At 65.3% G+C, this 14,100-nt stretch overlaps 1 protein-coding gene across 6 annotated transcripts in view; it reads left to right on the forward strand.

Annotated features, from left to right (window-relative positions):
* Window positions 1–14,100, forward strand: part of PIAS3 (protein inhibitor of activated STAT 3) — a 42,879-nt gene that overhangs the window by 666 nt on the left and 28,113 nt on the right. For 4 of the 6 annotated variants that reach the window (XM_075607858.1, XM_075607859.1, XM_075607860.1 and 1 more), the window contains exon 1: window positions 4,923–5,003. The exons of the other annotated variants lie outside the window; for them this stretch is intronic. In XM_075607858.1, coding sequence (XP_075463973.1) covers window positions 4,980–5,003 — 24 coding nt within the window. In that variant the 5' untranslated portion in view covers window positions 4,923–4,979. Of the gene's footprint in view, window positions 1–4,922; window positions 5,004–14,100 lie in introns of those variants that run through there. 6 annotated transcript variants of the gene reach the window in all.

The raw sequence follows: 14,100 nt of genomic DNA on the forward strand, positions 1-14,100 counted from the left end.
TATTTTTTTTTAAACCATGGGATTAAAATTGCATTTATTTTCCTTTTATCTGTGAGTGCTGATATTTCATTATTCCAGTCGCGGTTTTAGTATAGTCGTCTGTCCCCCTGTCACATCACAAACATGGTAATGGGCCATGTCCCCCTCTCCCCCCCACACAATAATGGCCTGTTTCTCCCCCCCCCCGCACAGACACACAATGACCAGTGTGTCCCCCCCACAATGACATTTGTGTTCCCCCTACACAAAATAATGGCTTGTCGTCCCCCGGCTGGTAGTCTCCCCTCCCCCTCCGGACTAGTAGTTTCCCCCCCCCCGGATTAGTAGTCCGTCCCCCCCCCGGGCTGGTAGTTCCCCCCCCGGGCTGCTAGTTCCCCCTCCCCCTGGGCTGCTAGTTTCCCCCCCCCGGGCTGCTAGTTCTCCCCCCCCCCCAGGCTGGTAGTTCTCCCCCCCCCCCAGGCTGGTAGTTCTCCCCCCCCCCCCCAGGCTGGTAGTTCTCCCCCCCCCCCCAGGCTGGTAATTCCCCCCCCCCCCCCCAGGCTGGTAATTCCCCCCCCCCGGGCTGGTAATTCCCCCACCACCCCCCCCGGGCTGGTAGTCCCCCCACCACCCCCCCCGGGCTGGTAGTCCCCCCCCCGGCTGCTAGTTTCCCCCCCCCCCCCCCAGGCTGGTAGTTCTCCCCCCCCATGGCTGGTAGTTCCCCCCCCCCCCCCGGGCTGGTAGTTCCCCCCCCCTGGGCTGGTAGTTCCCCCCCGGGCTGGTAGTTCCCCCCCCCCCCGGCTGGTAGTTCCCCCCCAAGCTGGTAGTTCCCCCCCGCCCGGCTGGTAGTTCTCTCCCCCAAGCTGGTAGTTCCCCCCCCCCCACCCCGAGCTGGTAGTTCCCCCCCCCAGGCTGGTAGTTCCCCCCACTCCCCGGGCTGTAATTCCCCCCCCCCCCCCGGGCTGGTAATTCCCCCCCTGGGCTGGTAGTTCCCCCCCCCCCCCCGGCTGGTAGTTCCTCCCCCCCCTCCGGGCTGGTAGTTCCTCTCCCCCCCTCCGGGCTGGTAGTTCCCCCCCCCCCCGGCTGGTAGTTCCCCCCCCCCCCCCCCGGCTGGTAGTTCCCCCCCCCCCCGGGCTGGTAGTTCACCCCCCCCGGGCTGGTAGTTCACCCCCCCCTCCCGGCTGGTAGTTCTCCCCCCCCCCCTCCCGGCTGGTAGTTCTACCCCCCCCCCCTCCCGGCTGGTAGTTCTCCCCCCCCTCCCGGCTAGTAGTTCTCCCCCCCCTCCCGGCTAGTAGTTCTCCCCCCCCCCTCCCGGCTGGTAGTTCTCCCCCCCCCCTCCCGGCTGGTAGTTCTCCCCCCCCCTCCCGGCTGGTAGTTCTCCCCCCCTCCGGCTGGTAGTTCTCCCCCCCCTCCCGGCTGGTAGTTCTCCCCCCTCCCCTCCCGGCTGGTAGTTCTCCCCCTCCCCTCCCGGCTGGTAGTTCTCCCCCCCCCCCCCCGGCTGGTAGTTCTCTCCCCCCCCCCCCCCGGGGCTGGTAGTTCCTCCCCCCTCCCCGGGCTGGTAGTTCCCCCCCCCGGGCTGGTAGTTCCCCCCCCCCCCGGGCTGGTAGTTCCCCCCCCCCCCCCCCGGCTGGTAGTCCCCCTCCCCCCCAAGCTGGTAGTTCCCCCCCCCCCCGGGCTGGTAGTTCCCCCCCTCGGCTGGTAGTTCTCCCCCCCCCGGCTGGTAGTCCCCCCCCCGGCTGGTAATTCCCCCCCCCCCCCGGGCTGGTAGTTCCCCCCCCCAGGCTGGTAGTTCCCCCCCCCCGGGCTGGTAGTTCCCCCCCCCTGGGCTGGTAGTTCCCCCCCCCCTGGGCTGGTAGTTCCCCCCCCTCCCCGGGCTGGTAGTCCCCCCCCCCGGCTGGTAGTTCTCCCCCCAAGCTGGTAGTTCCCCCCCCGGGCTGGTAGTTACCCCCCCGGCTGGTAGTCCCCCCCCCCCGGGCTGGTAGTTCCCCCCCCCGGGCTGGTAGTTCCCCCCACGGGCTGGTAGTTCCCCCCCCCCGGGCTGGTAGTTCCCTCCCCCCCCCCCCCGGGCTGGTAGTCCCCCCCTCCCCCCGGGCTGGTAGTCCCCCCCTCCCCCCGGGCTGTAGTCCCCCCCCTCCCCCCGGGCTGGTAGTTCCCCCCCCCCCAGGCTGGTAGTTCTCCCCCCCCTCCCGGGCTGGTAGTTTCCCCCCCCCCCCGGGCTGGTAGTTCCCCCCGGGCTGGTAGTTCCCCCCCCCTCGGGCTGGTAGTTCCCCCCCCCCTCGGGCTGGTAGTTCCCCCCCCCTCGGGCTGGTAGTTCCCCCCCCCCTCGGGCTGGTAGTTCCCCCCCCCGTCGGGCTGGTAGTTCCCCCCCCCCGGGCTGGTAGTTCCCCCCCCCCCCCCCCCGGGCTGGTAGTTCCCCCCCCCCCTTCCGGGCTGGTAGTTCCCCCCCCGGGCTGGTAGTTCCCCCACGGGCTGGTAGTTCCCCCCCCCCCCGGGCTGGTAGTTCCCTCCCCCCCCCCCCGGGCTGGTAGTCCCCCCCTCCCCCGGGCTGGTAGTTCCCCCCCCCCCCCCGGGCTGGTAGTTTCCCCCCCCCCCCCCGGGCTGGTAGTTTCCCCTCCCCCCCCCCCCGGGCTGGTAGTTCCCTCCCCCCCCCCCCCCCCCGGGCTGGTAGTTCCCTCCCCCCCCCCCGGGCTGGTAGTTCCCTCCCCCCCCCCCGGGCTGGTAGTTCCCTCCCCCCCCCCCGGGCTGGTAGTTCCCTCCCCCCCCCCCGGGCTGGTAGTTCCCTCCCCCCCCCCCGGGCTGGTAGTTCCCTCCCCCCCCCGGGCTGGTAGTTCCCCCCCCCCCCCCGGGCTGGTAGTTCCCCCCCCCCCCCCGGGCTGGTAGGTCCCCCCCCCGGGCTGGTAGTTCCCCCCCCGGGCTGGTAGTTCCCCCCCACCCCCCCCGGGCTGGTAGGTTCCCCCCCCCCGGGCTGGTAGGTTCCCCCCCCCGGGCTGGTAGGTTCCCCCCCCCCCGGGCTGGTAGGTTCCCCCCCCCCCCGGGCTGGTAGGTTCCCCCCCACCCCCCGGGCTGGTAGGTTCCCCCCCACCCCCCGGGCTGGTAGGTTCCCCCCCCGGGCTGGTAGGTTCCCCCCCCGGGCTGGTAGGTTCCCCCCCCCCCCCCGGGCTGGTAGTTCCCCCCCCCCCCGGGCTGGTAGTTTCCCCCCCCCCCGGGCTGGTAGTTTCCCCCCCCCCGGGCTGGTAGTTTCCCCCCCCCCCCCGCTGGTAGTTTCCCCCCCCCCCCGGGCTGGTAGTTTCCCCCCCCCCCGGGCTGGTAGTTCCCCCCCCCCCCCCCCGGGCTGGTAGTTTCCCCCCCCCCCCGGCTGGTAGTTTCCCCCCCCGGGCTGGTAGTTTCCCCCCCCCCGGGCTGGTAGTTTCCCCCCCCCCCCGGGCTGGTAGTTCCCCCCGCCGGGCTGGTAGTTTCCCCCCCCCCCCCCGGGCTGGTAGTTTCCCCCCCCCCCCCCCCGGGCTGGTAGTTTCCCCCCCCCCCCGCTGGTAGTTTCCCCCCCCCGGGCTGGTAGTTTCCCCCCCCCCCCCCGGGCTGGTAGTTTCCCCCCCCCCCCCCCGGGCTGGTAGTTTCCCACCCCGGGCTGGTAGTTTCCCACCCCGGGCTGGTAGTTTCCCCCCCCCCGGGCTGGTAGTTTCCCCCCCCCCGGGCTGGTAGTTCCCCCCCCCCCCCCCCGGGCTGGTAGTTCCCCCCCCCCCCCCCCGGGCTGGTAGTTCCCCCCCCCCCCCCGGGCTGGTAGTTCCCCCCCCCCCCCGGGCTGGTAGTTCCCCCCCCCCCCCCCCCGGGCTGGTAGTTCCCCCCCCCCCCCCCCCCGGGCTGGTAGTTTCGGGCTGGTAGTTTCCCCCCCCCCCCCCCCCGGGCTGGTAGTTCCCCCCCCCCCCCCGGGCTGGTAGTTTCGGGCTGGTAGTTTCCCCCCCCCCCCCCGGGCTGGTAGTTTCCCCCCCCCCCCCCGGGCTGGTAGTTTCCCCCCCCCCCCCCCCCCGGGCTGGTAGTTTCCCCCCCCCCCCGGCTGGTAGTTTCCCCCCCCCCCCGGGCTGGTAGTTTCCCCCCCCCCCGGGCTGGTAGTTCCCCCCCCCCCCCCCGGGCTGGTAGTTCCCCCCCCCCCCGGGCTGGTAGTTCCCCCCCCCCCCGGGCTGGTAGTTCCCCCCCCCCCCCCCCGGGCTGGTAGTTTCCCCCCCCCCCCCCCCCCCGGGCTGGTAGTTCCCCCCCCCCCCCCCGGGCTGGTAGTTTCCCCCCCCCCCCCCCCCCCCGGGCTGGTAGTTCCCCCCCCCCCCCCCGGGCTGGTAGTTCCCCCCCCCCCCAGGCTGGTAGTTTCCCCCCCCCCCGGGCTGGTAGTTTCCCCCCCCCCCCCCCCGGGCTGGTAGTTCCCCCCCCCCCCCCCCGGGCTGGTAGTTTCCCCCCCCCCCCCCCCCCCCGGGCTGGTAGTTCCCCCCCCCCCCCCCCCGGGCTGGTAGTTTCCCCCCCCCCCCGGGCTGGTAGTTTCCCCCCCCGGGCTGGTAGTTTCCCCCCCCCCCCCCCGGGCTGGTAGTTTCCCCCCCCCCCCCCCCCCCCGGGCTGGTAGTTTCCCCCCCCCCCCCCCCCGGGCTGGTAGTTCCCCCCCCCCCCCGGGCTGGTAGTTCCCCCCCCCCCCCGGGCTGGTAGTTCCCCCCCCCCCCCGGGCTGGTAGTTTCCCTCCCCCCCCCCCCCGGGCTGGTAGTTTCCTCCCCCCCCCCCCGGGCTGGTAGTTTCCCTCCCCCCCCCCCCGGGCTGGTAGTTTCCTCCCCCCCCCCCCCCCGGGCTGGTAGTTCCCCCCCCCCCCCCGGGCTGGTAGTTTCCCCCCCCCCCCCGGCTGGTAGTTTCCCCCCCCCCCCCGGGCTGGTAGTTTCCCCCCCCCCCCCCGGGCTGGTAGTTTCCCCCCCCCCCCGGGCTGGTAGTTTCCCCCCGGTCCCTGGCTCTCTCCTGTCTCGGAGCCATGTCTCAAGATGGCGGAACTGGCGGAGCTAAAGGTACCGGGGTACGGGGGGGACACAGGGGGGAGTACCGAGACACACCGAGAGGGGGGGGGAGAGGAATACCGAGACACACCGAGAGGGGGGGGGGGGCATACCGAGACACACCGAGAGGGGGGGAGGGGCATACCGAGACACACCGAGAGGGGGGGGGGGAGGGGCATACCGAGACACACCGAGAGGGGGGGGGAGGGGCATACCGAAACACACCGAGAGGGGGGGATGGGGCATACCGAGACACACCGAGAGGGGGGGGGGGGGTGAATACCGAGACACACCGAGAGGGGGGGAGGGGCATACCGAGACACACCGAGAGGGGGGGAGGGGCATACCGAGACACACCGAGAGGGGGGAGGGGCATACCGAGACACACCGAGAGGGGGGAGGGGAAATACCGAGACACACCGAGAGGGGGGGGGAGGGGAAATACCGAGACACACCGAGAGGGGGGGGAGGGGAAATACCGAGACACACCGAGAGGGGGGAGGGAATACCGAGACACACCGAGAGGGGGGGAGGGAATACCGAGACACACCGAGAGGGGGGGGGAGGGGAATACCGAGACACACCGAGAGGGGGGGGGGAGGGGAGTACCAGGACACACCGAGAGGGGGGGGGACCGGAATACCAGGACACACCGAGGGGGGGAGGGGTACCGAGACACACCGAGGGGATAGTACCGAGACACACCGAGGGGGGGAAGAGAGTACCGGGACACACGTGGGGGGAAGAGTACCGAGACACGGGAGAAGGGGGGAAGAGTACCGAGACACGGGAGAAGGGGGGGGGGGAGAGAGAGTACCGAGACACACCAAGGGGGGAGGGGAGATACCGAGACACACCAAGGGGGGGAGGGAAGAGTACCGAGACACACGGGGGGGGGGGGGGGTGTATTTTGGGATGAAAACTACCACTTCTTACAATAACTGGGGACACGGTGGGCACTGACAGGGGACACGGTGGGCACTGAAAGGGGACACGGCGATTACTATGGCGGCCACTGTGACAGGGGACACGGCGGGCACTGTGACAGGGGACACGGCGGGGCACTGTGACAGGGGACACGGCAAGCACTGTGACAGGGGACACGGCAAGCACTGTGACCGAGGACACGGTGGCACTGGTGGGCACTGTGACAGGGGACACGGTGGGCACTAAAAGGGACACGGCGATTACTATGGCGGGCACTGTGACAGGGGACACGGCGGGCACTGTGACAGGGGACACGGCGGGCACTGTGACAGGGGACACGGCGGGCACTGTGACAGGGGACACGACGGGCACTGTGACAGGGGACACAGCGGGCACTGTGATAGGGGACACGGCGGGCACTGAGACAGGGGACACGGCGGGCACTGAGGCAGGGGACACGGCGGGCACTGTGACGGGACACAGCGGGCACTGTGGTGGGCATTGTGACGGGAAACGGCGGGCATTGTGACAGGGGACACGGCGGGCACAGTGACAGGGGACACGGCGGGCACTGTGATGGGCACTGTGACAGGGGACACGGCGGGCACTGTGACAGGGGACACGGCGAGCACTGTGACAGGGGACACGGCGGGCACTGTGACAGGGACACGGCGGGCACTGTGAAATTGGAAACGGCGGGCACTGTGATAGGGACACGGCGGGCACTGAGGCAGGGGACACGGCGGCACTGTGACAGGAGACACGGCGGGCACTGTGACGGGACACGGCGGCACTGTGACAGGGGATACAGCAATTACTATGGCGGGCACTGTGGTGGGCACTGTGACGGGACACGGCGGGCATTGTGATGGGAGACGGTGGGCACTGTGGCATGGGAGACGACGGGCACTGTGACAGGGGACACGGTGGGCACTGTGACAGGGATATTGTGGGCACCTGTGGCATGGGACACGACGGGCACTGTGACGGGGACACGGCGGGCACTGTGGTGGGCACTGTGACAGGGGACACGACGGGCACTGTGGTGGTCACTGTGACGGGACAAGGCGGGCACTGTGACGGATATTGTGGGCACTGTGACAGGGGACACGGCGGGCACTGTGACAGGGGACCGGCGGGCACTGTGATGGGCACTGTGACGGGGACACGGCGGGCACTGTGGTGGGCACTGTGACAGGGGACACGACGGGCACTGTGGTGGTCACTGTGACGGACAAGGCGGGCACTGTGACGGATATTGTGGGCACTGTGACAGGGGGACACGACGGGCACTGTGACAGGGGACACGGCGGGCATTGTGACGGGACACGGCGGGCACTGTGGCAGGGGACACGACGGGCACTGTGACAGGGGACACGGCGGGCAATGTGACAGGGGACATGGCGGGCACTGTGACAGGGATATTGTGGGCGCTGTGGCAGGGGACACGACGGGCACTGTGACGGGGGACACGGCGGGCACTGTGACAGGGGACATGGCGGGCACTGTGACAGGGATATTGTGGGCACTGTGGCAGGGGACACGACGGGCACTGTGACAGGGGACACGGCAGGCACTGTGACTGGGGACACGGCGGGCACTGTGGTGGTCACTGTGACGGGACACGGCGGGCACTGTGACAGGGATATTGTGGGCACTGTGACGGGACACGGCAGGCACTGTGACGGGACACGGCGGGCACTGTGACAGGGGACACGGCGGACATTGTGGTGGTCGTCACTTTGACGGGACACGGAGGGCACTGTGGTGGTGGGCACTAAGACAGGGGACATGGCACTTACTGTGGCGGACACTGTGACAGGGGACATGGGCACTGTGACAGGGGACATGGGCACAGTGACAGCGGACATGGGCACTAAGACAGGGGACACGGCGATTACTGTGGCAGGCACTGTGACAGGGGACACAGCCGGCACTGTGACAGGGGACATGGTGAGCACTGTTGGAGGAGAAGGTGGTTACTGTGGGGGGGCACTGTCGAGGTACACAGCAGCTGCTGTGGCGGGGGACCGTGGTTACTGTGGGTGGCACTGTTTCGGGGGACATGACAGTTACTGTAGGGACATGCCACACACTTGCAATTAGATGGGGTACACAGGATGCCAGGCTGCATGTTAATATAACCCACGCAGTGTACATTTAAATGCCCCTGTGACATTGCTCTGTACCCATTGATCAAAGTATTACTAAAAATATACTACTGATTGTGCCACGTTTCGGGAGCCTTTAAATACACACACAGCCCCTGACTGCCATATTTAGGTTGTAACAGGAAAGGAAAAGCCACCATTAACATCACTAAGTATACACATTTTGTGAGTTATATTAACTGATGCAGCGTGACATTCAGTGTACCCCATCAAATGGCATGTCCGCAAAATGAATGGCGCGTCGCCACAGTGAACGCCGTGTTAGTGTTGCCACAGTTTGTGGCACATCCCCCGACATCCAGGTCTCCTGATACCCAGTGACCCCACAATTAGTGGCGTTCCCCTGTCGCAGATTGCCCATTATCGGCACGTAGCGCTGCGTATCGGCACGTAGCTCTGCGTATCGGCAGGTAGCGCTGCGTATCGGCACGTAGCGCTGTGTATCGGCGCGTAGCTGTGTGTATCGGCGCGTAGCGCTGTGTATCGGCGCGTAGCTGTGTGTATCGGCGCGTAGCTGTGTGTATCGGCGCGTAGCTGTGTGTATCGGCGCGTAGCGCTGTGTATCGGCGCGTAGCTGTGTGTATCGGCAGGTAGCGCTGCGTATCGGCGCGTAGCGCTGCGTATCGGCGCGTAGCGCTGCGTATCGGCGCGTAGCGCTGCGTATCGGCGCGTAGCTCTGCGTATCGGCGCGTAGCTCTGCGTATCGGCGCGTAGCGCTGCGTATCGGCGCGTAGCTCTGTGTATCTGCGCGTAGCTCTGTGTATCTGCGCGTAGCTCTGTGTATCTGCGCGTAGCTCTGTGTATCTGCGCGTAGCTCTGTGTATCTGCACGTAGCTCTGTGTATCTGCACGTAGCGCTGTGTATCGGCTCGTAGCGCTGTGTATCTGCGCGTAGCTCTGTGTATCTGCGCGTAGCTCTGTGTATCTGCGCGTAGCTCTGTGTATCTGCGCGTAGCTCTGTGTATCGGCACGTAGCTCTGTGTATCGGCACGTAGCTCTGTGTATCGGCACGTAGCTCTGTGTATCGGCTCGTAGCTCTGTGTATCGGCACGTAGCTCTGTGTATCGGCACGTAGCTCTGTGTATCGGCACGTAGCTCTGTGTATCGGCACGTAGCGCTGTGTATCGGCTCGTAGCTCTGTGTATCGGCACGTAGCTCTGCGTATCTGCACGTAGCGCTGCGTATCTGCACGTAGCGCTGCGTATCGGCGCGTAGCGCTGCGTATCGGCGCGAAGCGCTGCGTATCGGCGCGTAGCGCTGCGTATCGGCGCGTAGCTCTGCGTATCGCAGCGTAGCGCTGTGTATCGGCACGTAGTGCTGTGTATCGGCGCGTAGCGCTGTGTATCGGCGCGTAGCGCTGTGTATCGGCGCGTAGCGCTGTGTATCGGCGCGTAGCGCTGTGTATCGGCGCGTAGCGCTGTGTATCGGCGCGTAGCGCTGTGTATCGACGCGTAGCGCTGTGTATCGGCGCGTAGCTGTGTGTATCGGCGCGTAGCTGTGTGTATCGGCGCGTAGCGCTGTGTATCGGCGCGTAGCGCTGTGTATCGGCGCGTAGCGCTGTGTATCGGCGCGTAGTGCTGTGTATCGACGCGTAGCGCTGTGTATCTGCACGTAGCTCTGTGTATCTGCACGTAGCTCTGTGTATCTGCACGTAGGTCTGTGTATCGGCGCGTAGCGCTGTGTATCGGCGCGTAGCTCTGTGTATCGGCGCGTAGCTCTGTGTATCGGCGCGTAGCTCTGTGTATCGGCGCGTAGCGCTGTGTATCGGCGCGTAGCTCTGTGTATCGGCGCGTAGCTCTGTGTATCGGCGCGTAGCTCTGTGTATCGGCGCGTAGCTCTCTGTATCGGCGCGTAGCTCTTTGTATCGGCGCGTAGCGCTGTGTATCGGCGCGTAGCTCTGTGTATCGGCGCGTAGCTCTCTGTATCGGCGCGTAGCTCTCTGTATCGGCGCGTAGCTCTGCGTATCGGCGCGTAGCTCTGCGTATCGGCGCGTAGCGCTGCGTATCGGCGCGTAGCTCTGCGTATCGGCGCGTAGCTCTGCGTATCGGCGCGTAGCTCTGCGTATCGGCGCGTAGCTCTGCGTATCGGCGCGTAGCGCTGCGTAGCGGCGGGTAGCGCTGTGTATCGGCACGTAGTGCTGTGTATCTGCACGTAGCTCTGTGTATCTGCACGTAGCGCTGTGTATCGGTGCGTAGCGCTGCGTAGCGGCACGTAGCGCTGTGTATCTGCACGTAGCGCTGTGTATCTGCGCGTAGCTCTGTGTATCTGCGCGTAGCTCTGTGTATCTGCGCGTAGCGCTGTGTATCGGCACGTAGCGCTGTGTATCTGCACGTAGCGCTGTGTATCTGCGCGTAGCTCTGTGTATCTGCGCGTAGCTCTGTGTATCTGCACGTAGCGCTGTGTATCGGCACGTAGCGCTGTGTATCTGCACGTAGCGCTGTGTATCGGCGCGTAGCGCTGTGTATCTGCACGTAGCTCTGCGTATCTGCACGTAGCGCTGTGTATCTGCACGTAGCTCTGTGTATCTGCACGTAGCTCTGTGTATCGGCGCGTAGCTCTGTGTATCGGCGCGTAGCTCTCTGTATCGGCGCGTAGCTCTGTGTATCGGCGCGTAGCGCTGTGTATCGGCACGTAGCTCTGCGTATCTGCACGTAGCGCTGTGTATCGGCGCGTAGCTCTGTGTATCGGCGCGTAGCTCTGTGTATCGGCGCGTAGCTCTGCGTATCTGCACGTAGCTCTGTGTATCGGCGCGTAGCTCTGTGTATCGGCGCGTAGCTCTCTGTATCGGCGCGTAGCTCTGTGTATCGGCGCGTAGCGCTGTGTATCGGCGCGTAGCTCTGTGTATCGGCGCGTAGCTCTCTGTATCGGCGCGTAGCTCTCTGTATCGGCGCGTAGCTCTGCGTATCGGCGCGTAGCTCTGCGTATCGGCGCGTAGCGCTGCGTATCGGCGCGTAGCTCTGCGTATCGGCGCGTAGCTCTGCGTATCGGCGCGTAGCTCTGCGTATCGGCGCGTAGCTCTGCGTATCGGCGCGTAGCGCTGCGTAGCGGCGGGTAGCGCTGTGTATCGGCACGTAGCTCTGTGTATCTGCACGTAGTGCTGTGTATCTGCACGTAGCTCTGTGTATCTGCACGTAGCTCTGTGTATCTGCACGTAGCTCTGTGTATCTGCACGTAGCGCTGTGTATCGGCGCGTAGCGCTGCGTATCTGCACGTAGCTCTGCGTATCGGCGCGTAGCACTGTGTATCGGCGCGTAGCTCTGTGTATCTGCAGGTAGCTCTGTGTATCTGCACGTAGCGCTGCGTATCTGCACGTAGCTCTGCGTATCGGCGCGTAGCACTGTGTATCGGCGCGTAGCTCTGTGTATCTGCAGGTAGCGCTGTGTATCGGCGCGTAGCTCTGTGTATCGGCACGTAGCTCTGTGTATCGGCACGTAGCTCTGCGTATCGGCACGTAGCGCTGTGTATCGGCACGTAGCTCTGTGTATCTGCACGTAGCTCTGTGTATCTGCACGTAGCTCTGCGTATCGGCGCGTAGCACTGTGTATCGGCGCGTAGCTCTGTGTATCTGCAGGTAGCTCTGTGTATCGGCACGTAGCTCTGTGTATCGGCACGTAGCTCTGTGTATCTGCACGTAGCTCTGTGTATCGGCACGTAGCTCTGTGTATCTGCACGTAGCTCTGTGTATCGGCACGTAGCTCTGTGTATCGGCACGTAGCTCTGTGTATCTGCACGTAGCTCTGTGTATCTGCACGTAGCTCTGTGTATCTGCACGTAGCGCTGCGTATCTGCACGTAGCTCTGCGTATCGGCGCGTAGCACTGTGTATCGGCGCGTAGCTCTGTGTATCTGCAGGTAGCGCTGTGTATCGGCACGTAGCTCTGTGTATCTGCACGTAGCTCTGTGTATCTGCACGTAGCACTGTGTATCGGCGCGTAGCGCTGCGTATCTGCACGTAGCTCTGTGTATCTGCACGTAGCTCTGTGTATCTGCACGTAGCGCTGCGTATCTGCACGTAGCTCTGCGTATCGGCGCGTAGCACTGTGTATCGGCGCGTAGCTCTGTGTATCTGCAGGTAGCGCTGTGTATCGGCACGTAGCTCTGTGTATCGGCACGTAGCTCTGTGTATCGGCGCGTAGTGCTGTGTATCTGCGCGTAGCTCTGTGTATCGGCACGTAGCGCTGTGTATCGGCGCGTAGCGCTGTGTATCGGCACGTAGCGCTGTGTATCTGCACGTAGCTCTGTGTATCGGCACGTAGCGCTGTGTATCGGTGCGTAGCGCTGTGTATCTGCGCGTAGCTCTGTGTATCGGCACGTAGCGCTGTGTATCTGCACGTAGCTCTGTGTATCGGCACGTAGCTCTGTGTATCGGCACGTAGCTCTGTGTATCGGCGCGTAGCGCTGTGTATCTGCACGTAGCACTGTGTATCGGCGCGTAGCGCTGTGTATCGGCACGTAGCGCTGTGTATCGGCGCGTAGTGCTGTGTATCGGCACGTAGCTCTGTGTATCTGCACGTAGCACTGTGTATCGGCGCGTAGCGCTGTGTATCGGCACGTAGCGCTGTGTATCGGCGCGTAGTGCTGTGTATCGGCACGTAGCTCTGTGTATCGGCACGTAGCGCTGTGTATCGGCGCGTAGTGCTGTGTATCGGCGCGTAGCTCTGTGTATCGGCACGTAGCGCTGTGTATCGACGCAGCACGTAGCTCTGCGTATCTGCACGTAGCGCTGTGTATCTGCACGTAGCTCTGTGTATCGGCGCGTAGTGCTGTGTATCGGCGCGTAGCTCTGTGTATCGGCACGTAGCGCTGTGTATCGACGCAGCACGTAGCTCTGCGTATCTGCACGTAGCGCTGTGTATCTGCACGTAGCTCTGTGTATCGGCACGTAGCGCTGCGTATCGACGCGTAGCTCTGTGTATCTGCAGGTAGCGCTGTGTATCGGCACGTAGCTCTGTGTATCGGCACGTAGCTCTGTGTATCGGCGCGTAGTGCTGTGTATCTGCGCGTAGCTCTGTGTATCGGCACGTAGCGCTGTGTATCGGCGCGTAGCGCTGTGTATCGGCACGTAGCTCTGTGTATCTGCACGTAGCTCTGTGTATCGGCACGTAGCGCTGTGTATCGGTGCGTAGCGCTGTGTATCTGCGCGTAGCTCTGTGTATCGGCACGTAGCGCTGTGTATCTGCACGTAGCTCTGTGTATCGGCACGTAGCTCTGTGTATCGGCACGTAGCTCTGTGTATCGGCGCGTAGCGCTGTGTATCTGCACGTAGCACTGTGTATCGGCGCGTAGCGCTGTGTATCGGCACGTAGCGCTGTGTATCGGCGCGTAGTGCTGTGTATCGGCACGTAGCTCTGTGTATCTGCACGTAGCACTGTGTATCGGCGCGTAGCGCTGTGTATCGGCACGTAGCGCTGTGTATCGGCGCGTAGTGCTGTGTATCGGCACGTAGCTCTGTGTATCGGCACGTAGCGCTGTGTATCGGCGCGTAGTGCTGTGTATCGGCGCGTAGCTCTGTGTATCGGCACGTAGCGCTGTGTATCGACGCAGCACGTAGCTCTGCGTATCTGCACGTAGCGCTGTGTATCTGCACGTAGCTCTGTGTATCTGCACGTAGCACTGTGTATCGGCGCGTAGCGCTGTGTATCGGCACGTAGCGCTGTGTATCGGCGCGTAGTGCTGTGTATCGGCACGTAGCTCTGTGTATCTGCACGTAGCACTGTGTATCGGCGCGTAGCGCTGTGTATCGGCACGTAGCGCTGTGTATCGGCGCGTAGTGCTGTGTATCGGCACGTAGCTCTGTGTATCGGCACGTAGCGCTGTGTATCGGCGCGTAGTGCTGTGTATCGGCGCGTAGCTCTGTGTATCGGCACGTAGCGCTGTGTATCGACGCAGCACGTAGCTCTGCGTATCTGCACGTAGCGCTGTGTATCTGCACGTAGCTCTGTGTATCGGCGCGTAGTGCTGTGTATCGGCACGTAGCTCTGTGTATCGGCACGTAGCGCTGTGTATCGGCGCG

Source organism: Ascaphus truei, chromosome 7 (assembly GCF_040206685.1).
Source record: "Ascaphus truei isolate aAscTru1 chromosome 7, aAscTru1.hap1, whole genome shotgun sequence".
Taxonomy (NCBI): Eukaryota; Metazoa; Chordata; class Amphibia; order Anura; family Ascaphidae; genus Ascaphus; species Ascaphus truei.